Genomic DNA, 17,271 nt, shown 5'->3' on the forward strand with positions numbered 1-17,271 from the left:
TGGCTCCTTTCAACGCAAAGGAGCAGCGGTTCTACTCCGAGTCCCTCCTGGATGACTGAACTTCTCACCTTATCCCTAAGGGAGATGCCAGCCACCCTGTGGAGAAATCCCATTTCGGCCGCTTGTATCCGCAATCTCGTTCTTTCGGTTCTGACCCATCCTTCATGACCATAGGTGAGGGTAGGAACGAAGATGGCCCGGTAGACAGAGAGCTTTGCCTTCTGGCTCAGCTCTCTTTTCGTCACAACGGTGCGGTAAAGCGACTGCAGTACCGCTCCCGCTGCTCCGATTCTCCGGCCCATCTCACGCTCCATTGTTCCCTCAATCGAGAACAAGACCCCGAGATACTTGAACTCCTTCACTTGGGGTAAGGCTTCATTCCCTACCTGGAGTGGACAGTCCATCGGTTTCCTGCTGAGAACCATGGCCTCAGATTTGGAGGTGCTGATCCTCATCCCAGCCGCTTCACATTCGGCCACGAACCGATCCAGTGAGTGCTGAAGGTCACAGACCGATGAAGCCGTTAGGACCACATCATCTGCAAAAAGCAGTGGTGCAATCCTTAGCCCACCGAACTGCAGACCCCCTCCTCCACAACTACGCCTCGAAATCCTGTCCATGAATATCACAAAAAGGATTGGTGACAAAGCGCAGCCCTGGCGGAGGCCAACCCTCACCGGAAATCGGTCCGACGTGCTACCGAGGACCCGGACACAGCTCTCGTTTTGGGATTACAGAGATTGGATGGCCCTGAGTAGAGACCCCCTCACCCCATACTCCCACAGCACCTCCCACAGTATCTTCCTGGGAACCCGGTCATACGCCTTCTCCAAATCCACAAAGCACATGTAGACCGGATGAGCGTAATCCCAGGCCCCCTCCAGGATCCTTGCGAGAGTGAAAAGCTGGTCCGTCGTTCCACGAACAGGACAAAATCCGCATTTTTCCTCCTCAATCTGAGGTTCGACAATCGGCCAGACCCTCCTTTCCAGCACCTTAGAGTAAACTTTCCCGGGGAGGCTGAGTAATGTGATGCCTCTGTAATTGGCACACACCCTCTGATCCCCCTTTTTAAAAAGAGGAACCACCACCCCGGTCTGCCACTCCTTCGGTACTGTTTCCGACTTCCACGCAATGTTGATGAGACGTGTCAACCATGACAGTCCCTCAACACCCAGTGCCTTCAGCATTTCTGGGCGGATCTCATCCACCCCCGGGGCTTTGCCACTGTGGAGCTGTTTAACTACCTCAGTGACTTCCCCCAGTGAGATTGGAGTTGATCCCCCTTCATACTCCAGCTCCGCCTCTAACATAAAGGGCGGAGTTGTCGGATTCAAAAGTTCCTCAAAGTGTTCCTTCCACCGCCCTAACACACTATCAGTTGAGGTCAACAGCGCCCCATCCTTACTGTACACAGCTTGGATGGTTCGCTGCTTCCCCCTCCTGAGGGTGTCGGACGGTTTTCCAGAACAACTTTGGTGCCGACCGAAAGTCCTTCTCCATGGCTTCTCCGAACTTCTCCCAAACCCGCTGCTTCGCCTCGGTCACGGCTGAGGCTGCTGCCCTTCGGGCCTGTCGATACCTTGCAACTGCGTCAGGAGTACCCAGGGATAACATATCCCGGAAGGTCTCCTTCTTCAGTCGGATGGCTTCCCTGACCATCGGCGTCCACCAGGAGGTTCGAGGGTTACCGCCCCTTGAGGCACCTAAGACCTTGAGACCGCAGCTCCCCGCCACAGCTTCAGCAATAGAATAGAAGCTTGCCTGAAAAGCTCCACCGGAGGTGTGAGTTGAAGGCCTCCTGGACATGGGATTCCTCCAGATGTTCCCAGTTCACCCACACTACACGTTTGGGCTTACCAGGTCTGTCCATAGGCTTCCCCTGGCATTCGACCCAACTCATGACCAGATGGTGATCAGTTGACAACTCCGCCCCTCTCTTCACCTGAGTGTCCAAAACATGCGGCCTCAGGTCCGATGATACAATAACAAAATCGATCATGGACCTTCTGCCTAGGGTGCTCTGGTACCACGTACACTTATGAGCATCCTTATGTTCAAACATGGTGTTTGTTATGGCCAATCCATGACTAGCACAGAAGTCCAGTAACAAACCACCACTCCGGTTCAGATTGGGGGGGGCCGTTCCTCCCTATCACACCCTTCCAAGTGTCTCCATCATTGCCCACGTGTGCATTGAAGTCTCCCAGCAAGGCTAAGGAGTCCCCTTCAAGAGCCCCATACAGGACTCTCTTCAGGGTCTCCAAGAAGGCCGAATACTCTGAACTGCTGTTTGGTGCATAAGCACACACAACAGTCAGAGTTTTCCCCCCCATAACCCGCAGTCGTAGGGAGGAAACCCTCTCGTCCACTGGGGTAAACTCCAACAAAGCAGCACTCAACCGGGGGCTTGTGAGTATCCCCACACCCGCTCGGCGCCTCACACTTTGGGCAACTCCGGAGAAGAATAGAGTCCAACCCGTATCAAGAAGTAAGGTTCCAGAGCCGACGCTGTGCGTAGAGGTGAGCCCCACCAGATCCAACTGGTAACGCTCCACCTCCCGCACAAGCTCCGGCTCCTGGGCTCCCCCCCAGAGAGGTGACATTCCACGTCCCCAAAGCCAGCTTCTGCCGCCCGGGTCTTGTCCGTCGAGACCCTCTGCTTTCACTGCCACCCTTCTGGCAGCGCACCCGACCCCATTGCTGTTTCCCGTAGGTGTTGGGCCCGTGGGATGGGGAAGCGGAGGTGTTGCGCGCGTTGCTCATTCAGGCTTTACCCGGCCTCGCCGACGAGTCCTCCTTCTGGGCCTGGCTCCAGAAGGGGACCCCGGGCTTCCTCCGGGCTGGGTTTTCCATGAGGTCTTTTGAACCAATCTTAGTGTGGCCCCTTACCTGCGACCAATTTGCCATGGGAGACCAATTCTACCAGAAACACAAGGTTCCAGACAACACAGCCCCCAGGTTCATCGGGGCACACAAACCTCTCCTCCACGATAGGGTGCTGGTTCTCGGAAAGGATTCACACACCTGACACAGCTATTTCTACATATCATGTTATGTCATTTTTAACTTGTACGAAACAAAATAGAAACCTTGGAGTTTTTGTATGCTTGGACATTATTGTAGGGATTAAAGACATCCCGTGAGCTGTTCCTTTAGCTGTCCAGGTGTGCCCTTATCTTAGCATAAATCTACTTAACACTGAACAAGAATCATACAAACAAATAAAAATCCTGGAAGAGCCAGAAGTGTGTTTGTGTGTGTTTAATGACATGATCCTCTCCCTGTTTCTGCGTTCTGATCGTTTTGAAGGAGCTTCATGGGGTAATGCCTCCTCTACCTCTCTCATCTTGCCTGTCTGTGTGTCATTACATGTGTGTATGTATGAAATATACATACACACACTCACATTGCAAAAACAAGCAATTTCCTCCGATATTCAGTCTTACACTTTCAAATTGTTCAAGGAAAGGCTTGGCTTAGGATGTAGAATTAAACGTCTCTTTAGTGATATTGATTCTATTGAGGTAACTTATGGTATAAACACTCTTTCTGAACTTCCTCAGGTTATATGTTGTACCAACCTTACAAAATATTGGGCAATTATTCTTTATGTAGTCAAATATAATTTCTGTTTTGCATTGTCCTGTTATTGAGAATTGGGACTTGTTCTTCACGGTTTTCCAGCATCCCCTGAATGGAACCATGCCATGTTTTCTCAGAGCACAACACACAGCTGCTGTCAGTAGAAAGTCCTCCCACTTACTCTGGGTTTTTTCATCGTGCTAAACTGTGATTGTAGACAGAGCCAAAGAGCATTTAGTTTCCAGATGCATCACCATCAGCTGTTGTGTTTCTCCTTAAACAGACTGAAAGACTTTCAGTATATGAAGTGAAATTGCTTGTGAGGATGGGTGTTTTGTGCAGTGTTGTGCGTGGGACACACTCCCATCATGTCACCATGAGATCTTACTGTCGTAACCCTCATGTGCTCCTCTGCTAAAGAGGGGCATGTCACCTGCGTGTTCACCCTCAAACTCTCCCTCTGAAGTGTATTCATCAGCGCTCTGCCTTGCCACAGCTCTGCTTAGAATGTAATGATACCATCAGTCTCACCTTCTCCATCATGAGCTCACAGCAGCAGCTGCATGAGTAGCCTCCGGGAATATCAAGGTCTCTGTGATCTGAGCATGCACATTACATAACCGGAATGACATGTATGATCTTAGACCATGCTGCCACATCATTGACATTTACATGCAGTTTCTTCTACACTATAGTCTACTCTCCAGCAGTATGAACCCGGGAAATGTGGAGTACCCCAAAATCTCATGTTAGAAATGTATAGTACAGAACTCCAGCACATAGAAACTGCCAGATGCTAACTTGAATATCTTGGGCAATTTGCTCAATATGCATAAGGTGTCTTAATTAGCATATGCAGACAATAACTAAAAGAAAAAGTCAATTCGGCCAATTTCGTTTGTTTTTTTTAGTTTTTTATGGATGCTGAATCCATTTCTGAAAGGAGATATAAAAATCAGCCGGCTGGCATGTACAAATATGGCATTTTACTATTTTACTATTTTTGGAACATATTGAACACTGGATCTCCAGAGCTAGCTCCAGCAGGTTAAATCAAACTCCACTGATTCTCTCAGGCTGTGCTGACTGATGGAGAGTTCTATTTGATAGACAGCTGTCAATCACTCATCATGCATTTCTCTGCAGCTCATTCTTCCTGCAGTCTGTGTGTTCCCCTGCCTGTGTGAGGGACAGAAAATCCCTTCACCCCCATCAGAACCCAGTCTGTAACTCATCCTCTCACTGGAACCAGTCAGCCTTTTCATTCCACATTTGATGCTGCAAACTGCAATACTGCTACTTATTAATGTTGATTTCAGATGCTAGTTATAACCTGCTGTTTAAGGATAGGATCTAATTTCTATTTGTTTTAATATATAAATATTTAAAAGAAATGTAATTTAGGCTTTGGTTCGGATCATTGTAGCAGCCTGCAGATAACAAAACAAAAGTGCAAAAATCACAGCTTTGATTTCTGTTATTTGTTACTGGCTTTTACACACCCATTTTTCTGCTAGCATCTTAAATACTTAAAATCAGATTTTATTAACAGCAAATATGGTGTTGTCATTTGATGCAAACATATGCTTTATTCTGTTTGTGTGTGTGAAACATCCATAAATGTGCTGTACCTTGTTTTACCACTGTTTTCCCCCAAGTAGATCGCAACAAGGTGTAACCAGGTGGGGAACCTCCCTTTCCACCCTGACACCCTCCACATGACCCCACCCCCACCCCCACCCTGTACCCATTCCTTACCCTTTTCTCTGAATCCACCAATGTATTCTTGTGTTTTAATTGACTGAGAAACGCCTGAGAGGCTTTCAGAGTATGGCGATCCTTCAGTGCTGACACACTGACTGATAAAGCACCATGACAGCCAGACTGTTGGGTCGTGTTATGTTCTGTACTTATTTTAAATCAAAGATTAAGCAGTAAAACAGTGGCTTTTTGTTTAAAATATTAAAGTTAATTTCGTCACATATTAACAAAGAAAAGCTAGTAAAATGTTTGCATATATTAAATAAAGTAATTGTTAAAGTCATTAAACTATGAACAATGAATATATCAAGGTATACTAAATGTATTCAGCTTTGGAAGAAGTAGTCAGATCCTTCACTCAAGTAAAAGTACTCACACTTTTTCTAAAGATGCATTATCAAGTCAAAGTGATCTCTTTAGGCTTTCCTAAACAAAAGTGTTATCTTTTTTAATGATTGATTTTCCTTTCTTTCTTTCTTTTTCTTTGTCTATAATGCTTTCAGTTCGATAGTATTTTATTCGTTGGATGTGGTGAAACACTTTCACAACAACGCCGTAAACCATTACTTGTGCACATGCGCAGAACTGATCGGGTTTCCTGTACAGATCGGGTCGTGTCAGGCGCCTCCACTTAATACAACTGCTTTTGGCCTCATTCTCATTGATGGATAGAACAAATGTTAGGGTTGCTTAATATACCTGGGTGAACCTTCAGTCCCCTCTAAGTGTCTGTCTTTTGTCACATGTTAGTCCATGTAAGGAGTCCGAGCTGGCTTCGTGTTCTGGCCTCACACTGACTGTTAGTGTCTTATCCAACTCTATGGTTCCAAGCCATCATGAAAGCATGCTAGACCTATGTGCATCAGAGCATGGAAGTTGTTGCATGTGGTTGTGATGGAGTAAAGGGATGTCATAAGGGTAAATGATAAGAAAGAAGCTCTCTCAGAACCTCAGGTAGATGTCCTGTGGTCTGAGTGTAAGGAGAGTATCTGAAAGGAGCGTGGAGTCGTGCAGCTGCTCCTGTATGTGTGAGGAAGAGTTCAGGAAGTTCAAGCATGTGAGAAGGACGTCTCCTCTGTGATATGTTCCAGTCCTGTCCAACTGGTAAGAGAGCGTAGGTTGGAACTATACCATGCGAGAAGGATAATATATTTAATCTGGCTTGGGATCCGACAGGAACAGCTGGAAGACTCCTCTGGCGAGGGACGTCTAGAGTCCCTCTATAACTGCATGCTGCAAATGCATTCTGAGCCAAGAAATATTTCATTCACGAAAATGTTCTCATAGTGAGAAAGAACTCAAACCCAATTTTATCCTCAGGTTGATAGGCTATAAATACACTGAATCTTGTGGTGTGGTCTCATGAAGAACTTGTGCAGTCCATTTCAGCGCTGTGTATGAAGTTTAAATAACCTGATTTACAATAACAAACACAGAGTTCTGCTCCATATCCAACAACAAAATGTTCCATCTTCTCTGTACCCAGGGTGACAACAGAACCACTGAGTTCATGAATGCATTGTATTCCTGGTTGGGGGGGGGGGGGGGGCGCAGGCTTCAAACTAGGCAAAATGTTTTCCTTTTCTTTCTGGAAATTGGAAGGTGTCTTATCAAACACGGCGATACACCACACTGGATATTTCTGTATATCCATGACCAAAACATGTGTTAACTCAGAGAGAAGTCACAGAGCACAATCTGCTCTGTGGTTTGATCAGATTCAATAGTGGTTACCCCCCAAATCAGACTTTAAACTAAAAAAGGCTGAAATCTGATTCCATGGTCCATGGTATCCCAGTAAAAGGAGTGCAATCTAAAACATAAAACACAGAAATATGACGTGAAATAAACAACTGTAGACAGAAAACTGTTTCTATCTGTAGGATCCCATCCCTCCTAGTAAGAAGCTCATTAAAATGATAGGTTTTCATGGACATCAAATTGATAAGAGTCAAATTTATGTGGCAAATAAGCTTTTGGTATTGTAGGGACTTTGACAGGATGGACATAAGACTTGAGTGTTAGCTTATCTTAATAAAAATAAAATAAATATTAGACAGATAGTTGGAGAAATGGTGACATGGAAACGTGTAACTGGACTTTATTCAGACATCAAGACATCCTTTTTTTACAAAAGGAATAAAGAAAATATTCTTTCGATGAACTGATTAACTGCATGAGTGTTCGTACTGGTGTGTTCATGTAAACCAGGATTACATGACGGAGTTGTTAAGACATGCATGTGCCTGTGTGAGGTCTGTGTTGTGTTTACTGCTCAGGATAAATGTCACAACAAATCCCACATATTGCACACCGTGTCTTTGAAATGTCTTTCTTATTCTATTCATTCAAGTCAATATAGTAAACTATTTAAACCTCATTTTTGGTTTGGAGACACATTTGGTAACAATGAACAATAATGGTTTCCTAGGTACTAGGTTTAATAAATGGGCTAAAAGAGATAACAAATGGTTTGAAAGGAATATACATATACTTTTTGAGAGTGATGAGAAGATTCTACAAAGTCAGGATGTGGTTAACCGTCTCATTCAGGTTTTTAAGTCTTCTTTTACACTTCGGTCTAGGAATAAATTACAGCTAGTCCTTCTAAACTAAATGAATGACACATATCATGTTAAAGTTTCCTTTTGTATGACTGTGTTTTCCTTCCATAGGGGAACCAAAGGCAAAGACATCAGCACCATCAAGTCACTGAGAGTTCTCCGAGTGCTCAGGCCTCTCAAGACCATCAAACGCCTGCCAAAACTCAAGGTTCTGCTCCAGTGCTGATTTTGTTTTATTTTGATAATGTAACCGGGTTAGCAGGGCTTTGATAAAGACAGGGCTGCTGCTGTTTCTTGCAAAGAGGAGGAAATTGTGCCATTTTATGGGACTATTCTCAAATCTGAATGAAAGGCAAACAGATTTTAAGTCAGCTGAAGAACTGAGAGTAGCAGAGCCTGCACCACACTGGATGTAATGATGTTGTTAAACTCCTGTGTATTCAGTAGGGATGTTCTCCACTAATCAAATGTTTCTGTGTGTCCTCAGGCGGTGTTCGACTGCGTAGTCAATTCTTTGAAGAACGTGCTGAACATCCTCATTGTCTACATCCTCTTCATGTTCATCTTTGCCGTCATCGCAGTTCAGCTGTTCAAAGGGAAATTCTTCTACTGCACAGACGAGTCCAAGGGTCTGGAGAAAGACTGCAAGTCGGTCTACAATCCCCACTTCTTCATTCCTTATCTCAGAAACTTTAAAAATTGTCAATATTTGTGCTGACCCTGTCCCTTACTAACCCCACTCAGCGCTATTAATGACTTCATGTCTTCCAGAGGACAGTTCCTAGACTACCACACAGAAGAGGTGGCGGCGATGCCCAGGGAGTGGAAGAAATATGAGTTCCATTATGACAACGTGCTGTGGGCCTTCTTGACCCTCTTCACTGTCTCCACTGGGGAGGGCTGGCCAACGTAGGTGCAGCTCACATCATTCCCTTCTGGTTAAAGCTTTGTCGACTCCCAGAGTACCGCACGCTCTTCTCCTTGTTAACTGGTGTCTACCACTTTTGATTGTTACTTATTAATTACTGAAAAGCTGTCCTTCTTCTCCCTCTGGACTGAGGGCTCTACAGTGACTCACTATCGCCTCCAGAGGAACACGTGGTGCTACACACAGGACGGGCCAGCATGCTAAATCAGTAGATTTCTCTCTGCACCACGATACATAGAAGAGGTTACAAAACTGTAACATGTTGATAATATACATTTATTTGTGAATATTTTAACTTTAATTCTGGCCATATCAGTAGGGTGACCCGGTGTCCCGCTGTGTGTTGGACTGCACAGCGTTTGTATCATTTGTCCCACACATTTTGACGATGTCCCGCATTTGATTGACAGTTACTCAATTCAAAACTTTTATCCATAGGTGTTTAGAAAACAAGAGAGGGCTTTCACCATTAGCTGTATCAGATATCAATCAATCAACAGAGACATGTATTTACTTCTGGGTGTAGCCATGGAGGGCGACTCCCAGAGAGGTTTTGTGAGATTCGCAGGTGAATACGTTTTGAAGGGAAACTTCCTGGAAATTCACAAGAAACGCCTGCCTCATAACGAAAGTATCGATCTGTGGATTTATCCTTCCTGAACCCAAAAAAGGATAACCAAACAGTAGCTGATTTGATAAACGTTCAGCACAGGTCGCAGTACTCGGTCCTGCAGGTCAGCAGACAGTAAGCTAGCTCCGGTCCTTTTTCCTGCCTCGGACATCGCAAGAGAAATGAGAATACTTACGGATGATAGTTTGTTAGAAAAAAAATACAATTTAAAACGAATATATTTAACTCCTTCACTTGTTTGTGTAAACAATTAAACCATAATAAAGCATTGGTATTTATATTTATAAGCTAATGGTTTCAGTAGAAATGTTTTATTTGCAAGGGTTGGATAGACATTATATTTCAATCTAAACCAGCTCTTAGCAACGCAGTAACATGTCCCGCATTGTCCCGCAAAAACATAGTCTTTGTCCCACACATGGCTTGCTGGCACCTGGTCACCCCACATCTCAGTGACTAATGCACATTTCAGGGACCTCAGGGCATCACTCAGCAGCTGCCTTTCCTCTCTCACTGTTTTCTTTTTTTTGTTTTCTTTTACAAATTGCATGTTCATTATTATATTTTATAGTTCTAAAAGTAAAAAAATATATACTGTTTGTGATTATTATTGGTTTTAAAGCCATGCTTTTTCATCGAGGTTGGCTTCCTGCTGCTGCTCCTGGAGACAATGCTAATGTTAGCATTAATGCTGTGAGCCTAAAGATCAAAACAATGAACGCAAACGTATGAAAGATAAGATTAGGTAATGTTTTGTCCCAGAAAGCTACTGTACAAACAGCTGCTTTAAACCTAAAACATATTGTGAGGAGGAACATATGCAAGTATTGCACAGGACTTGAATCGTTAAATACAGTCAGGTCCATAAATATTTGGACATTGAAACCATTTTCATTATTTTGGCTTTGTACCCCACAACAATAGATTTGAAATTAAACAATAAATATGTACTTTAAGTGCAGACGTTCAGCTTTGTATTGAGGGTATTTACATCCAAATCAGATGAATGGTGTAGGAATAACAAAACATTGTATACGTGGTATCCCCTTTTTAAGGGACCAAAAGTAATTGGACAAAGTAACATAATCATAAATAAAATTGTCACTTTTAATATTTGTTTGCAAATCTTTTCCAGTCAATGACAGACTGAAGTGTTGAACCCATAGACATCACTAGACACTGGGTTTCGTCCCAGCTGATGCTCTGCCACGCCTCTACTGCGGCTGTCTTCAGTTCCTGCTTGTCTTTTGGCAGTTTCCCTTCGGTTTTGTTTTCAGCAGAAATTCCTCTTTGGTTGCTTTTGCAGTATGTTTCAGGTCATTGTCCATCTGCACTGTGAATTGCTGCACAATGAGTTCTGAAGCATTCGATGAATATGAGCAGATGCTATTGCCCGAAACCCTTCAGCGTTCATCCTGCTGCTTTTGTCAGGAGTCACATCATCATTAAATATAAGGGAGGCAGTTCCATTGGCAGCCAAACATGCCCACGCCATAACACTACCACCACCATGCTTCACTGATGAGGAGTACGCTTTGGATCATGAGCAGTTCCTTCCCTTCTCTATGCTCTTTTCTTCCTATCATTCTGGTACAAGTTGATCTTTGTCTCATCTGTCCATAGGATGTTTTCCAGATCTGTACAGGCTCTTTTAGATGGGATTTAGCAAGCTCTAATCTGGCCTTCCTGTTTTTGAGGATCACTAATGTTTACATCATGTGGGGAACCCTCTGTATTTACTCTGGTGAGGACTTCTCTTGATTTTTGACTTTGATACAGATACACCCACCTCCTGGAGATTGTTCTTGATCTGGCATACTGTTGTGTAGGGCTTTTTCTTTTATTCTGTCATCCACCACAGAGGTCTTCTATGGTCTTCCAGGTCTTTTGGTGTTGCTGAGCTCAACAGTGCATTCTTTCTTTTCAAGAATGTACCCAATAGTAGATTTGGCGAAACCTAATATGTTTGGTATGTCTCTGATGTTTGTTTTTTAATGTTTCAGCCTAATGATGGCTTGCTTCACTGATAGTGACAGCTCTTTGGACTTCATATTGATAGTTGACAGCAACACATTCCAAATTAAAATAACACACTTGAAATTAATTCTAGACTTTTTTTCTGCTCCTCGTAAATGAACTAATGAGGAAATAACACACCAGGCCATGCAACAGCCGAGCAGCCAATTGTCCAATTACTTTTGGTCCCTTAAAAAGGGGATACCCTGGATAAAATGCGTCGTAATTCCTACACCATTCACCTGATCTGGATGTAAACACCCTCAAAATAAAGCTGAATGTCTGCACTTAAAGTACATATTTATTGTTTAATTTCAAATCCATTGTTGTGGGGTACAAAGCCAAAATAATGAAAATGGTTTCAATGTCCAAATATTTATGGACCTGACTGTATTTAACGATTCAAGTCCTGTGAAATACTTGCATATGTTCCTCCTCCTCCTCCTCACAATATGTTTTAGGTTTAAAGCAGCTGTTTGTACAGTAGCTTTCTGGGACAAAACATTACCTAATCTTATCTTTCATACATTTCCGTTCATTGTTTTGATCTTTAGGCTCACAGCATTGCTTTAAATATATGTCTCAGTGTTAAAAAACATGGAGTTGATGATGATTTCAAGTCCATTGTATAGGTGTACAGAGCCAAAATAATGAAAATTGTGTCATTTCCAAATATTTATGGACCTGACTGTACGTGTACGATTACAAAATGACCGATATTTTTGTTAGGGGTAAAGTTTTCTTACCTTGGAGAATATCCCTGCAGGCTGTGTGTCACTCTGTCTCACTCCCTGGTTGGTGTGTGTGCTCTCCTCTTCCAGCGTCTTAAAGCATTCTGTGGACGCTACCTTTGAAGACAAGGGCCCCAGTCCAGGCTACAGGATAGAAATATCTATCTTCTATGTGGTCTACTTCGTGGTCTTCCCTTTCTTTTTTGTCAACATCTTCGTTGCTCTGATCATCATCACCTTCCAGGAGCAGGGGGACAAGGCCATGTCTGAGTGCAGCCTGGAGAAGAATGAGGTATAGCAGAAAACGATGTCACCGGGACAGTCTGAATCCAGTCTGTAATCACTATCTCCATCATCACATTTACCTCATTTTGCCTTTTTGTTTGCTGGATATTCTCAAATGTTATGAACAGATTTGCATTCAACATTTAAGAAAGTTTTGGGATTCCAGGAGCTTGAGGAGGTCATATACACAGAGGCACAAATACGCTGTCGCTTTTTGCTTATTGGTCTTATGGAGGTGTGATAGTGTGTGTATTATTGTGGCTTAAGTTTGAATGACTGTAGAATTACCTCATTTGATTTATTTTGACACCGAGCCCATTTTGGTACAGCACAGTAAAAACACGTTAATAAAACCATGTAAGAAATGATTATTGAATTGTGTTGACTGAAAAAAAAAAGCCACTTACTATTTGTAAGAGTCTTGACTTCGGGAAGGGTATCAGCTGTTTGGACGCTTCTCTGACTCTGCAGCCAATCAGAACACAGGGAGAAGCTCTCAGGGAGGGGCACTAATTAATCAGGGTTGGGAGGCGGAAGGTAAGTCAACAGGCTGTTGTAACACATCCACCCTTATTCAAAAAAGTTGAATCCTGTGTTGTTTTTGTCTGAAGTGGTCTGTCTAAGATGCCAGCTGCTCACCCCACTGCATGTTGTGAAAAGTAGCAGGTTTTCTTACATTCAAGGCTGGCAGCAGATCCTTTGAACTAGACCGTGATCAGAGCTGTGCTTTCTCTCTTTCAGAGGGCTTGTATTGACTTTGCCATAAATGCCAAACCTCTGACCCGCTACATGCCCCAGAACACGCAGTCCTTCCAGTACAGGATGTGGAAGTTTGTGGTCTCACCTCCATTTGAGTACTCCATCATGATCATGATCGCCCTCAACACTGTGGTGCTGATGATGAAGGTCAGAAGTTATCAGGGTTTTTTCCAATAAAATGCTAAATGTATAATGTGTTAGGCCTTTTTGAATGTTTGATAAAGTCAGTCTGGATTTAGTAGCTCCTGAAAGGAACATCTTGACCTACGCTTAGTTTCTTCCCTGATACCTTTCTCACATCTGTACAGTAATATGAAGCAACCGCCAGAAGCTAGTAAGCTTCATTTAGCATAAAGCCTGGAGGAAACAACTAGCCAGGCTCTGTATAAAGGTAAAAACATCCTTAAAACCTAGAATGAGATGATAGCAATCCAGACGCTTGCTGTAGCTTCATATGCACTGAAACTGAAACGTTGACTTTAATTAAATATATTATGTCAACAAATTTCACATAACTGCATTAGATTAGTTGAAAGCAATAATATTAAGTTAAACCTAATGTGTTTTATTTAAACTTAATATTATTGCTTTCAACTAACCTAATGCAGTTATGTGAAATTTGTCAACGTTTAGGTTTATCAATGTGGAAATGTAGGATTCTATTCAAATGAACTTCAAATCGTCACACCCCATCCCACTTTAAGGAGCAGTGGGCACTATAATATGTGCACCTTTGCAGTGCCTAGAACGTGAACCGGCACCTTCACTCCGAATACGCCTTTTTCCAAAATGCCCAAACAATGAATTAACAATGTTACCCCAACATGTCAGCAGGATAACTTTATCTGTTGGTGTCTTTCAGTTCCACGGAGCGCCAGACTTTTATGAAGCGATGCTGAAGAACCTCAACATCGTCTTCACCACCCTCTTTTCTCTGGAGTGTATCCTCAAGATCATTGCTTTTGGTCCTCTGGTGGGTAATATTAACGACAAAATGCTCAAAATCCTGAATGATGATTCACATCTAATGATTTCCATCCGTTGCTTCTCAGAACTACTTAAAGGATGCCTGGAACGTGTTTGACTTTGTCACAGTGTTGGGCAGCATCACTGACATCCTGGTGACTGAAATCAATGTAAGTGCAACTGTACCCCCCCGCTGCCGTGATTAAACCCCATATTATGTTCAAACCACATCCAGCATTATTTCTGAAACACTTCTCAGTGTTTACCACTAGAACAAAGACATTATATGTATTATATACACAACAACTCTAAGTCCCTCCTGCAGACATCCTGCTGAATACACACACAGAGAGCTGGGGAGGGGTTTCAGCTCACTGACTGACTATGGGGGACGATAGGTTGAGACGTGTCACGAGGGCGGGACGTTGCCAGGAGTTCAGTGTAAAACCAGCCCACATATCGGTTATGACATCATAACCGAAGCAAATCTGGATCAGCTCGTTTGTACCCCCCTTTTTAGAGATGTGGGTAAGAAGGAAAAGAGAGAAGGTTGTATTTTCTGACACTTTGTGAATCTACTTACACACCAGGGACACAAATTTATGTTTAAAAGACATCAAGAAGTGCGTTTTGCTTAATAGGGGACCTTTAAGTCGAATGACATGGTAGGAAAAATGCCGCCCTACAAAGTCCCTTGCCTCTGATAGGCTAGGGACTTTGTGGGTTGAGTTGGTAGAGGGGATTGGTTACGTGCAGGGTAAAACATCTGGGTAAGACAACAACTAACAGAGTTGGGCCGTGCAAGGGAAATAATAGCAATATTGGATCAGGAAGGTGTGATGACGTCATGCCATCTGCAGTCCTTCTGTTGTGTTTGTTGCAGTGCGGTGTATAGTCAGAGCTATTAGGGCCTTGGGAGCTATGTCCAGCTATTTTAGTTGCTGCCACATAAATGCACTTTGTTGTTTGAAAGCTTCATTATTCTTCCACACACACTTCCTCTCTGTGGACCTGTATACATGTGTGTGCTTTGAAGTAGCTTTTGACTGATTTATATGTGTGTATTTGGTAAGCTCTATCAGCTTATGTTGTGCAATATGACTGTTCCTGTTCTCTTGCCTCTCCATCCTCTCTCCTCACCTCCCTCTTTTGTCTCTCCCTCTCTCTCTGTTTTATCCCTCTGTCTCTCTCTCTCTCTCTCTCTCTCTCTCTCTCTCTCTCTCTCTACATTTCCATCTTGTTGACTGTCACCCCCGGTGTTGCCATGCCCTGGTCCCAAACATCACTAGACTATGGTGAGTGACCTTCTGTTGACAGCCTGCTCTTAGCTTTCCGCCTTTCTAATTAAATGTTTAAACAAGATATGATATGACCTATAGATCGGGCTATGAATGATACATGAGCAAACCTCTCCCTGTAAACCATCAGAATATAAATAGTGATTGGACTGGTGTCACTGAAGCAGAGAATTCAGACTCAGGATATGAGGAGGAATCATTTTGAGAAAACAGCCTTTGAAATATAGACACTACAGGGGAATGCTTTTACTAATATCTGTTGACATGGAAAATCCCCAGATTCCATCCCTGAGGGGGCTTCATTCCCCTTTGTGTCAGTCTTTTACAACGGGAAGTGTAGTGACTTACTAATATATTGTGTCAAGCCATCATTGCAAAGAAGAAAAGGTGTCTTGCGAACCTGTCTTTCTGTAATCATGTATTTGTGATGACATCAGAAGGGTTACTTTCTCAGACTGGACAAAGCTCCTCCAGCTTCTGATGTTCAAATGTTGCACCTTTATGTTACCACAGACCATTTCTTGTGTGAGCTACAGGGAAAGAGGAGAAACATAGAGCAGAAATCGTAACCCTTATGCTGTGTTCGGGTCTCCCGAGACCCGTTTCAAGTTAACATTTTCTAATGACTATCCTCTATTTTTTTTTTTTATCGGAACAAGGCTACATAATATCCTCCACAATGACTATATAAGCACTATAAAACTGATTTTGACAATTTAGGCAACATCTGAAGGTCTCCCAAAAACGAAGTGTATCATTTGGTGTTCGGGTCTGGGGAGACCCAGCAGTGCATTGTTGTGGGTTTCTCTGGCCCAATCAAGATTCATCTTTGACTTTAGACACCCCGCCCCCACCCCCTTCCTCCACTGTAAGAATCATGTTCTACTATCACTCTGTTATAGTCAGATAACATAATTATCCACTGTCTTTACTATAGGGAATTTAATGAGTGAATTAAATCCAATTTTTTACTTAAAAATATGTGATGTAATGTGTTTTGGGGCAATACAATAAAAACAAGATTGATGGTTATGAATGCATAATCAGTTAGTTATGATGTAGTAAAAACAATATTGGATGATAGTTATTATTTTTGAGTGTTTTGGGCTGAGTTAAATCATGGGTCAAAATTGACCCGCAAACACTGAGACTGGAAACAGCTTTCGAACAAAACACAAGAGTTAGACTAAAAAGAATATAAGATTTTATTTTCTATCACTTAAATTGAAATGTGTTTCAGAAGTGATCTCTGGGCCACTAAGGGGCAGGCATGATACAGATTTATATCAGCTCCTGGAAAACTGTAGACTTTTACTAGTGCACAACATGTAATTCCTCTCTGAAATAATCAGGATTGCTAAATTGATAAGTCTTTCTCTTCCTAGGAGACCCAGATTACTGTAGAAAAGTTCTGATGAGTAATGACTAAACAGATGAGGTGACCCTGGTTAGGCTGTCAGTAAGGGATCCTGGTATGTGCTTGGTGAGGGCTTGATGTCCTGTCCCTCTAACAGGACAGGCTGCTGAACCTGAGCTTCCTGAGGCTCTTCAGAGCGGCTCGGCTCATCAAGCTGCTGAGACAGGGCTACACCATCCGCATCCTGCTCTGGACCTTCGTCCAGTCGTTCAAGGTGCTCACACACCTGCACCTTTACACACTCACATAAAGAAAAATACATAAGTAAAAAACATTTCAGATCAGAGCGTGGGTCGTCATATGAAAGAGGTAAGAGCAGGGTTGGTCGAT

General features: G+C 43.1%; 1 protein-coding gene across 1 annotated transcript in view; it reads left to right on the top strand.

Moving 5' to 3' along the window:
* cacna1ba (calcium channel, voltage-dependent, N type, alpha 1B subunit, a) overlaps positions 1-17,271 on the top strand; it is a 159,061-nt gene that overhangs the window by 103,759 nt on the left and 38,031 nt on the right. Inside the window, exons 26-35 of the mRNA XM_063896797.1 lie at positions 3,313-3,324; positions 5,244-5,267; positions 8,022-8,118; positions 8,398-8,558; positions 8,682-8,819; positions 12,307-12,508; positions 13,243-13,407; positions 14,123-14,233; positions 14,313-14,402; positions 17,039-17,155. Coding sequence (XP_063752867.1) covers positions 3,313-3,324; positions 5,244-5,267; positions 8,022-8,118; positions 8,398-8,558; positions 8,682-8,819; positions 12,307-12,508; positions 13,243-13,407; positions 14,123-14,233; positions 14,313-14,402; positions 17,039-17,155 — 1,117 coding nt within the window. The remainder of the gene's footprint in view (positions 1-3,312; positions 3,325-5,243; positions 5,268-8,021; positions 8,119-8,397; positions 8,559-8,681; positions 8,820-12,306; positions 12,509-13,242; positions 13,408-14,122; positions 14,234-14,312; positions 14,403-17,038; positions 17,156-17,271) is intronic.

Source organism: Eleginops maclovinus, chromosome 12 (assembly GCF_036324505.1).
Source record: "Eleginops maclovinus isolate JMC-PN-2008 ecotype Puerto Natales chromosome 12, JC_Emac_rtc_rv5, whole genome shotgun sequence".
Lineage (NCBI taxonomy): Eukaryota > Metazoa > Chordata > Actinopteri > Perciformes > Eleginopidae > Eleginops > Eleginops maclovinus.